This window comes from Muntiacus reevesi, chromosome 3, assembly GCF_963930625.1.
Source record: "Muntiacus reevesi chromosome 3, mMunRee1.1, whole genome shotgun sequence".
NCBI lineage: Eukaryota > Metazoa > Chordata > Mammalia > Artiodactyla > Cervidae > Muntiacus > Muntiacus reevesi.
The window spans coordinates 131,627,082-131,644,015 of NC_089251.1; the positions used below are offsets into that span (position 1 = coordinate 131,627,082).

The window sequence follows — 16,934 nt, forward strand, 5'->3', positions numbered from 1 at the left end:
TAAGAACTGGTGAACTGCTTCAGAAAAGAAAGAATATGGTTGAAGCTTAAGACCCAAAGAAGGAAAGTCCTGGAAAAGCCAGAATATCTCCCCCGTGATGGTACTTAATGGAGTGAAAGGACACTCTATTACCTCTGTCTCTCTGTGATTTTTTTTTCAAGTTGATCATTCAGACTGTTTCAACTGTAAAATTAAGACTGGTTACTTCAATAGTACAATTGAGATCAGCAAAATCAAGGTTCGCACAAGCTGTAAACATTTTATAAAGTCCCATTAGAATGTGGCCATGGCCATTCACTAGTAAAGGCTCCTTTCACCTGCAAAGATTAAAATACATCCTGGCTGGCCCTACATGTGGCCCCTCACTGGTAGCCCTATCACCAGACATGACTCACAAAAGCTGTTGTTGAAGTGTCAGTTGTCACTATTTTTTGCTTCGTGTAAGATTTTAACCAAGAACAATCAGATGTCTTAGACACTGAACATGTTTATTGTCAAGCTCTGGGTACCAGGTAGGTAGGTCTCCCTGCACTGTTACTTTGATTCTAGACTGTAAGTTCTTGGAGGATGCATAAATGTGAACAGGTTCAATTCTGTGTAAATCTGGCCAAAACGGTGAGTGTAGTGCATTATTGACTCAAAGGACATGAATTTGAACAAACTCTGGGAGATGGTGAAGATCAGGAAAGCCTGGCATGCTGCAGTCTATGGGATCACAAAGAATCAGACACAAGTTAGTGACTGAAGAACTAGTGCAACCAACTGATACCCGAATGAAACAGAGAAGGCTACTGACCTCCTTGGTTTTGCCCTCTCCTCCAGGGGACACCAGTGTATACAAACCGTATTACTGTAACATACTAGCACTAGGAATAGCATTTTACTACAACATACTACCACAAGAGATACTCCAGTATATTCCTACAACTTACTACCACAAGATACACTTACACCAAGTGACAAAACTACAAAATATCACTGCAGCATAGCCCTGAAAGATATACTTGTGTCTAGTGGCATAACCATAACATATTATTAGAAGATGCCATGGGACCTAAGGACACCAGCCATAACATCTTCAAATCACCATCTCTCCCCGCCCCACACTAGGACCAAATGTGATCACCTCAGAGGAAAACCAGACATCAAAGAAACCCTTGTTCCATTGGGAACACAAAACTCACTCACATTTAGGAAATAGGACAAAACCCTGGGGCCTAAGTCAGCAGTCCCCATCTCCTTTTCCAGTTTCTGCCTCTTTCACGTTCCAGAGTTAGAAGAATTAAATTTTGAGGTCTCAACCTTATAGATTAACTAAAGCCTTTCTGGTCTGTGATTTTTTTTCAGATTGCATTTATGATCCTTGGGGGCAGGCAAGGTGTGCTTCCCAGAAATTTTGCAGGTTAATAGTAATGAGGAAAGAGGAAAGAGATGACCTCTTACACAAAGTTCAGGTTCATTTACACAAGGGATCCTACCCGGCTATCAGAATTATTTGATTCCAAAGAGCCCCAAAACTTTATGGAATCTAAAGTACACTATTGGAAGAAACTTGAGAGTAAAGTAAGTCAGAAAGAGAAAAACATATGTTATATATTAATGCAAATGCAAAGAATCTAGAAAGATGACGTGGATGAGGTAGTTTGCAAGGCAGGAATAGACACGCAGACATAGAGAACAGATGTGTGGACACAGTGGGGAAGGGGAGGGTGAGACAAATTGGAAGATTAGGGTTGACATATATACACTGACTGCATGCCAAGTCACTTCAGTTGCGTCCGACTCTTTGAAACCTTATGGACCATAGCCCACCAGGGTCCTCTGTCCAGGATTCCCCACACAAGAATACTGGAGTGGGTTGCCATGCCCTCCTCCGGAGGATCTTCCTGACCCAGGGGTTGAACACGTGTCTGTTGCATCTCCTGCATTGGCAGGCAGGTTCTTTACCACTAGTGCCCCCTGGAAAGCCCGTATATACACTACCATGTAAAACGATAGCTGGTGGGAAGCCGCTGCATAGCCCAGGGAGCTCAGCTTGGTGCTCTGGGATGATCCAGAGGGGCGGGCTGGGGAGGGGGGAGTTTGTATACATGCAGCTGATTCAGGTCATTGTACAGCAGAGACTAGCACAACACTGTCAAGAAATCACGCAAATAAAAATAAAAAACAAGTATACTTTTAAAAAGTTCCAAATACACCTATGCCATTCTAAGACCAGGTTATGTGTTTTCCCTTGCCTGTGTTTACAATGTGTTTCATGTTTGCATGATATGGGTCTGTTTCTAGAAAAATGGGTATCTTCATAACTAGTTACCAACCAGTGAAACTAGAAGTATGAGCTAATGTTGATCTGGTTACAAGCTTTCTGGTTGTTGTACCCTCCAGCCCAGCCAGTTTAGAAGGTCCATCAAACAACGAGTAGGCTGTTTTCATAGCCAGAAACCATCACAACCTATCCCAAACCACAACCCAAACACACAATTCATTAGCAAATCTTTTAAACAGGAACAATGGAGAAAACTACATCTTTCCTCCTGACTCACTTCCTATGCCTCTATTCATCACATTCCACTTGCTCTATAACATTAAAAAGGGGCGGAGGGGGGCAGTTTTCCAGATTGCCACAGGTCACTTTCCAGCTAAACAAAACACTGTTTGTCAGTGAAAGGAGAGAAAGTTTATTTAGAGACCCTGGGGCAGAGAGGAGGAGTCAATGATGATGATGGTGGTCTTGGGCTTGAAGTGAAAGACGTTTTTCTTTTTGCCAGCCTTGATAGAAAACATGACATTGAAAGACACAGTTTCAATCATCTTCTTCAACCAGGACAATGACATATGTAGCTGACTGACAGACAAGAATAAAAAAATTTAAGAATTATACTCAGGTATACTCAGTTATTGGAGAAGGCAATGGCACCCCACTCCAGTACTCTTGCCTGGAAAATCCCATGGACGGAGGAGCCTGGTAGGCTGCAGTCCATGGGGTCTCGAAGAATTGGACACGACTGAGCGACTTCACTTTCACTTTTCACTTTCCCTCATTGGAGAAGAAAATGGCAACCCACTCCAGTGTTCTTGCCTGGAGAATCCCAGGGACGGGGGAGCCTGGTGGGCTGCCGTCTATGGGGTCGCACAGACTTGGACACAACTGAAGCGACTTAGCAGCAGCATACTCAGTTATACCATTTGTTTTTCATATAAAGACCTCCCCAGTCAGTTTGCCAGAGATTCCATCAGACATCAGGTTTCTAACATTTGGAGAAGCCTACCTTCAACAGTAGGCCTGGAGGTAATGGGCAAGATTAGAGGGAGGCTCTACAGCATAAAGAAGAAGAGCAATGAGCACATAAATTCTGGTCCTGTGCAGGGTTGCTGAGGAATCGAGGTTGGAGGGAGGCAGGGGGAGGAGTGTGTGTTGGGTGGAGGAGAGAAGAATGCTAGGGAAGGATTGAAGAGTTTGGGGGAGATGAATGGAGAGCTCTGCTTTGATAAGGGGGCTTGACATTTTGGAACACCTCTCAAGCTAGGATGATAATTCTCTTTATCTGAGAGTTCCCTTTCTGAATCAGCAAATGTCATCAGTACCGTCTTCTTGGTTTTTTCCTGACATATCTTCATTGCTTTCTGTCTCTGTGGTAAGTCCTTTCGATGGCATCTTGAACACTTACATCTATGGGATTTCACCATCCTGTTACATTTCCCAGCTCTGGCCAGCAGTGGGTTTCTTGTTGAAACACTAGCCTCGGTCAGCTCCCCCTCCCTTACTCCATCTCTATTTGCCCAAAGCAGCCCACTCATCACTCCCTTATATATATGGAGACATGTGGTCATGACATGGGCCCTCTTGGTAAAAGGACCTGTGATTGATGATTGTCACAATGACTGAGACTTAACAAGAGGGCTTGGTTGGATTTGGGGGAATACTGAGGCATTTGGATAAAATCAAGAAAGTACCTATTAGGACTGCTAGAACCAGCTGGTTGTGCATCAGTATAGCCCATAGGAACCACCCTCAATGATACAAACCAACTAAAATTCTCCCTGCCTTGTAGACACAAGTCTAGCATCATCAAAGTCTTCATTCGCTGGCACATTTAGATATGCATTCTTAGTTCCATCTTCTCGTTTCTAGAAACAACTCTTAAGTGAGGACCTCAATGATATTGAATTTGTAATGAATCTATTAAATTATAATTGACATACAACAAAGCTGTACATATTTCAAGTGTTCAATTTGGTAAGTTTTAACATATCACCACAAATAAAAATAGTGAGCATATTCTATACTCACAAAAGCTTCTCTCAGCACCCATGTCATCTCCCCCTCCAGCCCTTTCCTAGACCCCACTCAAATTCCCAAAAATGTGGAATTCAAGGTCTTAGTCCAATTCATCTTTTTCATCTACTATCCCTGCCCCATTCTCCAGAAACTCACAGAGATACAACTCCAACCTCAAGAAGTTCAATGTCTGAGAAGAAATGCATAGAAATAAAAAATTCTAGACATAATCTGGTAAATGATACAAAATGTATTCAAAAGATAAATAATGGGAGTTTACTGAAGAAGTAATCATATAATTAGAGGATCTTTAAGTTTTTAAAGTTCCCTAGGAATTAAATGGATTAAAATGCTAGAAAAATAACAGCACAAGTAAGACATTGAATTTCCCATAAACATCTATACTTTTTATACTTTTAAAATAACCCAGTTTGACCAGAACAAGCAGAGGTTGCCTGAAAGAAAGAATAAAAGACACAGTTTGAAAATGAAGTTGGGATTGGGAGGGCTGATATGAAAACTTAAAAAGGAACCAGACCTTGTAGTCAGAAGTTTCCCACACATTCTCAACAGAAGAGTAACATGATGAGCCTCACTTTAGGAAGGCTAAATAGTTTAGGTACCCTTTCTTTAGGGTAATAGTTTGCATAAATAGACTCAGGAGGTAATGATGGAGCCATTACCTAAGAGACTCCATTCATTCTGGGGCACCAGTCATGGCCTCAGTGAGAAGCAGGCCATTTATAAGTATTCATCAAGCCCTTCTTATGAATAAAACATTCGACCAGCTCTCCTGGACTATACAGATAAATGAGATAGGGATAATTCAATGTGTTATCTGGGATTTTACCACAAGAACTACCTTAAATCCGGAAGGACAAGGTGAGCTTCAGGAGAACAGGACCTGTGCAGTCACAACCAATCTTTTGTCCAGGGGATCTCAGGCTTGGTTTATGCTCTGCTGTCACCACCTTGATGTTATTTTTTTAACAAAAGTTCAACATACTCATCGTATACTGGGCCCCATGTATAGCTGGATCCGGGGACACTTGACTGACCCAAAAGTAAGCCAGGCCAAACCATAGCTAAAGGGGTAACAAAATCATAAAGGAAAATATGAAAAATTGGCCTTGTGTGCCCACCTGAAGAAATTCTGAGACTCTCACACCCTAACCGGGGATCTTTATAACTTTACTTTTGTTTTTGCTTCTTGCAGCATTAAGAAATTACCATCATCACTGGAGAGCAGTGATCTACTGAGGAAACAAATACTTCTGCGTGGAGACCCCATCCTCAGCAGAACTCTAGGGCATCTCAGCAGTATGACATTCCACATTTCCTTCCAGAACAGCAATCAGGATGTTTGGCATTTGGAATTTACTGACCAATAAAATATGATCACTGCAACACTTGACAAATATGGCTCTTTCTTTTGGTCTTTACTGAAAAAGAAAGCTTCGTTTTAAAGATTTCACTAGGCAAGTCTTCCCTGGCATACGGTGTGTGGAAGGCAAAGTGTCACTAAGACTTTGTGCTTTGGACCTAAGAATTCTAGTATTCTAGGGAATAGCAAGGGAGCTATTTTTTCCTTTTCTCTGGTATAAATATAACTAAATCTAGCTCTCCAAATATGAGAATTCTGCCCAAGGTAACAGTGAGTAAAGCAAATAGACAATAATACTGCCAAGAAATACTTCTTTGTCGATTACATTTTTTAAGAGCCTCAAGAGGGAAAATGAACTTAGGCTTCCAATCCATCTCATCTTCTTCACCCTCAATTGATCACTTCTGAGAATAAGAAGTAGAGTTTTAGCAAATCAAGTCCAAGAGAGATGATGGGTTGGTGAGGATCTCTCTTGGCCCAACCTTGATCAATAGAGTTATAATAGGCATTTGTGTTCAAAAATAATCCAGAAATATTGAATGCCTCTCCTGGTCAGTGTACCCTTCAGCAGCACATTGGTCATAATGCTTTGAAGTCATCAATTATGAAGGCATTGACCCTCAGTGTGGCAACTTAAGCCTATCTCTCTGGTCCCCTTTTGGTGACAGCTCTTCCCCCCTTTCACAGGGCCAAATGTCCTCAAACTCAATGACAGGATGGCCCTTGGCAGGTAGAATGATTGCAAGAGGGCAAGAATCTCTGGCTCATGGCTCCCAGAATACGAAAGGAGAATTCAAATAGAGAAAAAGCACAGGAAAAAAAGAGGCCCAAAATCTCTCTATAGTGTGTCTCATGGAAAAGTGGCAAGAAGCCTGGACTGGGGATTAGGAGATCTGGGCTTGAGATCCAACTTTGCCTATAATTTGTAACTTTGGCAAAGCTACCCTTCATCCCCAGACCTATTTATTATGCAACTGTTCTCTAGAAACCCTTGCAACTCAAAATTCCTTACTCCAGTTGTTAAGTGGATTAAAATTCATTCGCTCCTAAGGACCATATGAGGCCAAATGATTTAACATGCATGACATTTTCACACCACATCACATCCGTTCTAAACCCTAGGGTGCAGCTTTATTTTTGTCTTATGGGTGCAGGGCTCTCTATTCCCAGTATATTCTGGGAAGGGGCAACTTCTTCACTCTTTTATAGCCAGGGATTAAAGTCAGTGCTGAACTGAACTGAACTGAACTGAACTGAAAGTCAGTGCAGGTAAGGAAGTAATTAATGTGAAAACATTATTTGGAGCCTTCTGAAGCACAAAGTTTGGATTTTCTTTGTATAGTACTGAACCATGCAATCATAGGGTTGGTGGTAGCAAAAGAAGTAAAAAATTGTCAAATAATTTTTCATAAGTCCAAAATTAGCAACAACAACAAAAACTAATGGTGTTCTCTCCAAACAAGAATTTTTAATTTGTCCAGAGGAATTCCAGATTCACATCTTGCCTCTAAGAAGAACTCACTACTTTCCCCCAGTTCTCCTCCAACCTTCAGAATTAGATTCCTTCATTGTTCTATTAAAGCAGCACAGGTGGGAGGGAAAAGGCCAAGGGAGCAGAGAGTCAAGATCAAATCTACTTCTAAGGCAAGTAGAGAAGGTAGTATGGAGCAGTGGGCAGTCATTGGCTTGAAAATCAGCAATCTGAGTCTAGCCTTGGCTCTTGAACTGCCCAAGTCCTGCCCTTAAACAAGCTTCTTTGTTCCCCAAAGAGGGGGCCAGGGAAGGTGGCTCCAGTTGAACCCCTAGGATCACTGCTCTTCTAATATGCTTCCCATTTTTTAGCTGCCTGATTTCTCTATTCCTGAAAACAGAAATTTCTTATGGGACAAGAGTTTGGGGATGCAGTCAGAAAGGATGAGAGAGGAGCCTGAAGAAAAAAAATGGGGGGGAAAATTCTGACAAATCTTCAGGCAGAATGTATACCATCCTCAGAGCCAAAACACCCCCTTGTTTCCCATACTGGATGGGAAGAGGTAAATGGAATTGAGGTCCCTCCTTCCTTCTTCTCTGAAGACCACCCCTTGGGCTTGGGCTCTGGTTTCGCTGCATTTCCTAGTGGAGATACAAGTTCTGGGCTCAGAGAGCTCGGTCCCTTGGTAAGACCCCTTTCTCAGCAGCTTTCCCCCACTCCAGCCTGCCATGAACCCCCTTTGCCTGCTAGAACAGCACTAGCAACAGTTGCAAAAACAGAGAAGACTGGGAGTGCTTGCAAACAGGGTAGAAGGTCCCTACTTCCCAGCTGAGGTCAACATCTGCAGAGATTAAGTTTCAGACAGGCGTTCAGACTGAGTCATCAATATGTATGAGGATTGTCACAACTTTTTCATGTTCCCTCTAATGAGCCCCAGTTCCTGGGCTGCTGGGAAGTTCCAGCCCTAGGAAGGCATCCATTGAACTCCCAGGAAAAATAATGGAGTGAGTTTGAATTGAAGAGGTGAGATGGGACCCAACTACAAGTCTGATTTCCAAAACAGTAATAACCAAAGTCTGCCTCTTCCTAACCTAAGAAAGGGGCCAGCAGGAGTGCCAGCCTCTAAGACCTTCCCTGCAGGGCCAATTTGCCATCTTTCTAGGGGATCAATCAGTTCAGTCGCTCAGTCATGTCTGACTATGACCTGGTGGACTGCAGCACACCAGGCTTCCCTGTTCTATGTTTTAGGAGATAAAGACACCATTTTGCCTATCCACCTGTTCTGGGCAAGATAACTCTCAGCTCCAAAATGGGAGGAACTGATAGCTCCTCTAAAAAGGCCAGGAATTCAGTTCTCTTTCCATGTTCCTATAGCTATCAGGAAATATCTGTTTCCTTCTATCAAGAGAAACAAAAACTAAGGCTCAGTAGGAAACTGAGATATGGAGGAAATAGGTTTATTGAGGGTATCTCTGCTGCTCCTGTGCTGGGTTATGTGAAGTAGCTCATGTACTATTTTGGTCATCTGATGTGCACAGACGACTCGTTGGAAAAGTCCCTGATACTGGGAAAGATCGAGGGCAAAAGGAAAAGAGGGCATCAGAGTATGAGATGGCTGGATGGCATCACTGATGCAAAGAACATGAACTTGGGCAAACTCCAAGAGATGGTGAGGGACAGGGAGGCCTGGCATGCTGCAGTCCATGGGGTCACAAAGAGTCAGACATGACTGGGCAACTGAGCAACAATAACAACATGTAGCCAGTCGGTGCCTCAGTTTCTTCATACAAAAGGAGAAATGAAAAGCAGAGAGCTGAAGAAGAGGAGACAACAGACTGGATTAATGAATAGCTCTCAACAAAGGCCAATTCCAGGTCCACTAAGAGTCAGGGGCAAATTCATTGTGCTCCACCTCAATTGCATTGGCCCAAACAACACTGGGGAAGAAATAGAAAGAAGTTGAGATAGATAGCAGGACCCAGTGCTCACCCCTGCTTGAAGATCTGACACAGAGGCCAACCCAAACACCCCCAAAACCATATCACTCTCTGGCTTGTGAATTGCCTCCACTGACACTGCACTTTCTGCTGCTGGAGCTTCTCAGCATGGGTGTCTGAAGCCAGAATGTGTCCTTAGCCGTATGCAAAGGGGACTTCTCTGTTTTTCATCCATTCTTAAGTCTGGCTGCTTTCTTCTCTGTGATCTCTGCTTCTCCTTGGCAGACTGGGTTTTTAGGGGATGGGAAATATTGGAGGAGAGAAATATTATCCAGTCTCCAGAACCATCCAGAAACTGTTTCCTAAAGTAAGAGGCCAGATTCCTCTGCAAACATGCTCACCAGCAGGGCCAGGCCTGAGAGGCCAGCACGGAGCACCCGAGCACCTGTTATCAGGACACTGGAATTTTTTCCCTTCCTTCTCTAGAAATGTTTCCATTTAGTATACAAGTCACTTAATGTTGTACTGCCCATGCTCATAACACAAAAATTGCTGGAATGAACAAGTGTTTATGACTACAAATATGGACTGCGTCAGTCCCTGTGGGAAATGCAGTTGAATAAAAAATATAGTCCTTAACTACCTGTGGTGCTGGAGAAGACTCTGGGGAGTCCTTTGAACTGCAAGGAGATCAAACCAGTCAATGCTAAAGGAAGTCAACCCTGACTATTCATTGGAAGGACTGATGCTGAAGCTGAAACTCCAATATTTTGGCCACCTGATGCAAAGAGCCAACTCATTGGAAAAGACCCTGATGCTGGGAAAGCTAGAAGGCAAAAGGAGAAGGGGCGGCAGAGGATGTTTAGATAGCATCACTGACCCAATGGACATGAATTTGAGCAAACTCTGGAAGATAGTGGAGGACAGAGGAGATGAGACTGGCATGCTGCAGCCCATTGGGTCACAGAGTCAGACATGACTTAGTGACTGAACAACAATAACAACAAACTACTAGGAGCTTACTACAAAAATCAGCTCATCTCAGAGATCATTTGCTCCAACCAGCTTATTTACAAACTAAGAGAGCTGAAGTCCAGAGAAGTGATGTTTGTGGCACAATCTAGACTAGAAACAAGACACATTGGCTTCTGTTGAGGTCACACTCACCTACATGATACAAGAATGTGGGCACAAAACAAGGTTTCAAACAATTAGAGTTGGTTCTCTAGATTGAGGATATTATAGGACCATAGACTAGGAACAGATTTCAAAAGACAATGAAAATTTGGAGTCAGGGAAGTCTTCCTTGGAGAACATGGGACAAAATGGGGAGGGAAGGGGGGATCAGACAGTCAGGAAAATAAGACTTTGATTCAGCCAAGATTCCACAAATCCTTATTGGGTTCCTATGCTGTGGCTGGACTATTCAATGCCCTGGAAATATATAGCATTGAACATAATTTTCAGATTCCTGCTTTCATGGAGCTTGTTTGTAGGAAGATCAGCTAAGCTGGAGTAGACAGAAAGGTTCCCAAGATACAAGGAGGCAAGGTAACAGCCTGTTTCATAGAGCTCTATTCACTCCTTTGAGTGAATAGAAGTGTCCAACAGAAGGTCTCTAGAGAGAACTGTCTAGAAACAGCAAAAGTGGAAGTTATCACTTATAATGGCTGTTCAAGGAAGCTGTGTTTTAAAAGATTATTTGCCATCTTATCTACAGACATTAGAAATACAAAGGGTGGAGTGGAGAGGGAGGTGGGATGGGAGACCGGGATGGGGAATTCGTGTAACTCTATGGCTGATTCACATCAATGTATGACAAAACCCAATGAAAAAAAAAAAAAAGTTTAAAAAAAAAAAAGAAATACAAAGGGTGGTCCTTGAACTTTATTTTATCTTCCATTCGATCAGCATTTGCTAATAACCTCCTACAAGCAAAGTGCTTGATTCTTAAATGAAGCTGATAACAAGGGAGAGAGAAGGAGGGACAGAATGTATGGTTATCAAGCTCTACTGAGAGTTTTTTAATATAAAGTGTAAAGGAGAAAAAAGAAAAGGTTGAATGATGAGTCCATTATCAGGCAATTTAGGGATACTCTGAGCTCCAGACCCATATACCCAACAATCATTCAGTATCTCTATCTGGAACTCTCAAAGACACCTCAAACCCAAAACGTCTCAGACCAAAATCATGATCATCACTGCCTTCTTGCTTAGCCTTTACCCCAGTGTGTAACTCTAACATCTAGATAGCTGCAACACATAGAAGAAAAAAAATCCACACCTTTGACACTCTGCTCTCACTAACCAAACCCAATCCATCACCAAGTCTTTGTCTCCAAGTCACATTACATCCTAATCAATACTCACTGGGCCAGGCTTAAAATAGCTTTTCATTTTCAAATATTTCTGTTCTGAATTCCCACTATTGGTAATAGCCCTTCCTTTTATTCACTTCCCCGTCAATCCATCCCCCAATCTAATCTTATCACATCATCCTCTTAAACATTTTTCCATGGCTTCCCAAAGTACTTGAGCTTGTCTGGTATCTGGCCCTGTCTCCAACCTCAGTTTGCACCATATTGAGAAGCCATTATTCCCTGATTAGTATAGATGTCTGATGAATAGCTTTCTCTCCCACTAGGCTGAAAGTTCCGTGAACACAGAGTCTAGGTCTGTTTTTACCCACTACTATTTTCACAGCACCTAAGTGCTTGCACATACAATATGATCAATAAATATTTGTGCATTGAATGTTTTTTCTTTTTTTAATTATTTTTTTATTGAAGGATAATTGCTTTACAGAGTTTTGTTGTTTTCTGTCAAACTTCGACATGAATCAGCCATAGGTACACATATATCCCCTCCCTTTTGAACCTCCCTCCCATCTCCCTCCCCATCCCGCCCCTCTAGGTTGATACAGAGCTCCTGTTTGAGTTTCCTGAGCCAGACAGCAAATTCCTGTTGGCTATCTATTTACACATGGTCATGTAAGCTTCCATGTTACTCTTTCCATACATCTCACCCTCTCCTCCCCTCTCTCCATGTCCATAAGTCTGTTCTCTATGTCTGTTTCTCCATTGCTGCCCATGCACATATTTGTGCATTGAATTTTGTTTAATGGTTGAGTCAATGGTTCTCAATCAGCAGTGATTTTTGGCCCTCTCCCCCAGGGAATATTTGGAAATATTTTTGGTTGTCACAGCTATAGGGTCTCTACTGGCATCTAATTGGTACAGGCTGGGAATGCCGCCAAAGGTTCTACAGCACACAAGACATTGTGAAAATTAGTAAAAGAAAACCTCAACTAAGATTGGAGTTGAAAGGACCCATAGAGGGAGCTCTCACACCCTATCACTTAGGTCAAATACCCCCAAAAGGAAGATGTTAGTTACTGACCTCAACAGGAAGACATCAGGTACTAACCCCATCAGGAAGTGCAACTACTCTACTACCCCCGCAGGAGGATGGCAGACTTCCATCGCCCAGCAACAAGCCCAGCCAATGAAAAGGCCTCAGCTTAGCCAGTGAGAAGCCTTCATCACCTGAACTTTTACTTTTCTCCAATGAACCCTCATTATTTCCTTACTGATGACTTCCTTTCCTTGTCCAGCTCTCCCTACTATAAAAGCCTTCCATGTGGTGGAGCCCTTGAGGAGTGTCTCTCTGTCCCCCAGATGAGATGCTGCCTGATTCATGAATCATTCAATAAAGCTATTTAGATCTTCAAATTTACTCAGTGAAATTTTGTTTTTTAGTAATGATAGTCCCACATATTTAGCCCACAGTGTCAGCAGTGCTCAGGTTGAGAAAATTTGATTTAGATGAAAGAGAAAGAATATTTATGTTTTAGTCATATTGAATTGGATTTCCTAGAGTCAAGTCCTTACAGACAAACATTTGTCATTTCCCAACGCCATAAGAGAGACTTAAATATGATGCATATGCACACCAACTATTAAATTTCCTACAGGCAGGAGATAGCTCTTTTAACGCCTCTTGTACTCTCCAGGTGCCCAACACAGGGCTGGAATTTAAGTACACCTATCTGGAAAACCTCATTTATCATTAAAAAAAAAAAGACTACAATATTGAGGTTAACCTTGAGCTGCATTAGCGAGATCACCTAATTTCACATATATTACCTAAGTGTAACAAAGCCTAGTGACGTCACAATGGAGCCCTGCCATCTGCTAAGCCCCGCCCTCTTCACAGTCATAATGGGTAAGGCCTTAAATACCCAGACTCTGGCCCCTGAGTCCTGCAAAGCCCCTCATCTTGGCAGAAAGTACAATGTCGACCAGCCGCAAATTAAAGAGTCAGGGCATGAGGAGGGGCAAGAACAGAACTCCTCACAAGGGAGTCAAGAGAGGTGGCAGCAAAAGAAAATACCGGAAGAGCAGCCTGAAGAGTAGAAAACGGTGTGATGATGGTGAGTGAGGGACGAGTGGGAGAGCAGTCAAACAGGGGGACATTGTTGCCCTGAGGGCCTTTCTTCTTGGAGTTAGCTCTCATAGGACCCTGAAACCTCAGCCTGAGAATTTCGTTCTCAACTAGGTTCCCATCTGGGCAGGAAGAGGATGAATGGGGTTCATGAATCTTCAGTGAATGTTCTAACTGGTGTTCCTGTTGCATACTTGTCCTTTCCCTACAGCCAATCGCAATTTCCGCTGCCATGTGTGACTCCACCAGCGGGCTCTGCCCTGGTGGACTTCGAACGACACCAGGCAGCAACGGAACAGAAGGGGGACTGCCAAGGAGACCTGAAGTTAGACGAAAGCCAGAAAAGAACTTATCATGTGGATAAAAGACCAATCATGACGAAATGAGGAATGTATATGTTGGCTGTTTCTCCCCAACATCTCAATAAAAATTTTGAAAGCTGAATTTCAGTGTCATTTGATCTTTCGGTTGGAAAATAGGTTCCTGATCTGGGCAGGCTTAGGGGGAAGAATTAGCAGGTATGAAACCTATGAAACGATTAAATGTGGTTTGGATGATATCAGTGTAATTTGTATTTAACAACTCTCTCATCTGTGTGCACTCTGACCATGCACCATCACCATATATAGGTCTTCGTGGTCTCAATGTACTGTCTTCCTCCCCATCAGAGAGCCAGTTATGAGCCAAAGGTGGCAAGCTGGTTTTGTCAAGAGGCTTAAAACCATGATCTCCTAAATTCAAACCATGAGATAAACTTTCTCCCTAATCTGATTGTGTGGGCATGATCAGCAGGTGTTTAAAGATGGGGACACATTCTAGGCAGAGGACAACGTGGGTCTGAGATGGGCTAGGTTGGGTTTTAAATGGACAAGATCGGAGGTAGTATGGCAAGGAAGATTAAATTCAAGACAGATGGTGTGACTCTGATGTCATAAATGAAACTCAGTCTGAGTGGACCTTACTCGAAAGGAAGAACTGTCCTTCACTGTCACCCTCACTTTACCTTGACTTTGGGTTCATCTCCGGCCAGGGATCTGACACCTCCTCTCAGCATCCACTGCTCAGGAGGGGGCAATATTTTTCTTAATGAGTGCTTCCTGTTGCTTCTGAGGCAGTACCAGGGCAGCACAGAGAGGAACTGAGACTCATTAAACCAAGCCACCCACAGAACCAAGCCACCCACTTGGATTCTGGGGAAGCAACCAGGAGAGGACATAAGCCGGAAGGAATGAGAGGAGCATGAGTTCATTCATGAAGTTTCCTACGTGGATCGGAGCGAGGGGCGGGGTGCTGTGAGATGAGGGACCAGGCCAGGGGACAAAGAAGAGAAGAGAGAGCCTCTTTTTCTGCAGAGCTCCACACATTTTCAATGAGACCATTGACTTAGAGCCACATGGAGGTGTAGGTACTGGGATGTGGGGATGGGAATAAGTACTGCACCTGTGGGTCAGATTCTAGCAGTGTAGCAGGAAAGGATGAGAGAAACCTAGGTCAGAACAAGGGTAAAGATGCTCCAGGTTGCCCTGCCTTTCCTCCTAGCCCTAGAGAATGTTCACACTGCTCCTGAGCTAAGTCAGCATCAGGCACCCAGACTCTTCAAAACTCATTAAACTTGTGTTTCCCTCCAAATGTTTTCAGTTTCCATTTTTGTAAAGAGGGAATAGAAAAAATACTCCCTTCACAACCCTCCTCTTCTACAGTTTTACCTCTTAAATATTCCTTTGTCCCGATTTTTCGAACCAGACTCAGACTCAGATGATTCCCAAATAGATGTTTGTCCACAGCATGACCCCACAAAGCTCAACTGAAATCCCTAATCAGAATTGAGCAGTTCTCACATTCTCTTGAGTCCTTTGGGAGCTCCTCTGCCTCCATGTAAAGAACGCCAAAAGCTCCTTGCAAACACACAAAATCCAGTTATTTTAATGTCAAGCTTTTGCTGCTCTGGCAATAAATTCTTCTCATTCATCAGCCATCAGGGAGTGCAGCCAGTTAGAATTCCCACATGGGGCCGAAATAGCGAAGCCTTTATATCCCCGCCTGCCCAGCAGGCTGCTCAGGAAAGAGTGACCTCAGGCCAGGAATTCCTCTGTGCCGAGGCAGACCCTCAAGTCAGGAGGCTGTTTGTGGGACCTCATGCAACACCGTCAGGACCGCACATCTTTGTCTCTTCCGCTGGCTCTCCGATAACCTGCATGCCTTCCCACCTTCTTCTCTCCACCTTTTGCCCATGCCACTCCCTGCTCAGACTGTGTCCTGGAAGCCTTCAAATGCTTTCATGCACAGCTCAGCCCTCGCTCCGTGCTCCCCTCTTTGCCTTTTCTCTGCCATCTTTCTGATTTCCAAGCTGTGCAAAGACAACCTAGGGAAGAGTCAATAGAACAACAAAGCAGTGTGAAATGTGCTTCCCTCAAGAAACGTATTATTTCTTATACAGGAATATTGTTTCCCATGTTAACCATGAAATATTATTCCCAGGTCCATCAGGATCCCTTCAGGAAAGCAGATCCTGGAAGGAACTCAGATGAAGAGACTTCACTCAAATGAAGAGGATTCACAGAGACAAGACCTCTAGAGCCTAGCAATGATGGCTCTGCAGAGGCAAAGGGATGGAGCAGTGTTGCAGGAGCCCTGTGAGATTCAAAGCTGTGTATTTGGTCAAGGGGGTGGCAGATGGACCTCTGGGTAAAGACAGTACTGGGGAGGGGCACAGCCACTGCTCATCTCAGTGGTACCCTAATGTTTCTCTTTCTCAACCAAAAGGCAGCAGGTTAAGGACCCCACATGATGCAGGCCATCCAGGGGCAGAGGATGCTGAAGAATAGCTCTGAAAAACCAATGATGACAGCTGGCACAGCCTGGGATGCAAAATCTCTTCATTAGACTTCTAATAGCCTGTCACCTTAACATCCCATCTGCCTTCTCTCATTTCCTGTCACAAAGGCCCTTCAGAAGTGACCAGTAGAGAGACCTCAAACCACGTTGCTCAGGTGTCCTGCACCCTCGACTCAAAAGCATGTGTTCAGGATTTCCCTGGTGGTTCAGTGGTTAAGAATCTGCCTGCCAATGCAGGGGACACAGGTTTGACCCCTGGCCTGGGAAGATTCCACATGCTGTGGGGCAACAAGACCCACGCACCTCAACTACTGAGCCCGTGAGCCGCAACTACTGAAGCCTGAAGCTCGAGTGCTCTAGATAGAGTCCATGAGTTCACAGCTCCTGAGTTCATGAGTTCAGCTCTAGAGTTCACAACAAGAGAAGCCACCACAGTGCAATGTCCATGCCCCCCAAGTAGAGAGTAGTCCCCACTTGCCACCACTAGAGAAAGCCTGCAAGCAACAACGAAGACCAGCCTAGCCAAAAAATAGATTTAAAAAAAAATTTTTTTTTTTTAAAGTTATGTGTTCATGTCATTGGCAA

At 43.6% G+C, this 16,934-nt stretch overlaps 1 protein-coding gene across 1 annotated transcript; it reads left to right on the forward strand.

The window, feature by feature from the left end:
- The first annotated feature begins 13,364 nt into the window (after positions 1–13,364).
- TNP1 (transition protein 1) lies at positions 13,365–13,754 on the forward strand. The gene is made up of 2 exons (XM_065927663.1): positions 13,365–13,503; positions 13,726–13,754. The coding sequence occupies exons 1-2, from the start codon at positions 13,365–13,367 to the stop codon at positions 13,752–13,754; spliced, it is 168 nt and encodes a 55-aa protein (XP_065783735.1).
- Positions 13,755–16,934: the final 3,180 nt, after the last annotated feature.

Excerpts from the sequence above, each read along its gene's own strand:
- TNP1 (XM_065927663.1), top strand. The coding sequence starts at position 13,365 with ATGTCGACCAGCCGCAAATTAAAGAGTCAGGGCATGAGGAGGGGCAAG. Across the intron at positions 13,504-13,725 it reads TAGAAAACGGTGTGATGATG|CCAATCGCAATTTCCGCTGC; the intron begins GTGAGTGAGGGA and ends CTTTCCCTACAG.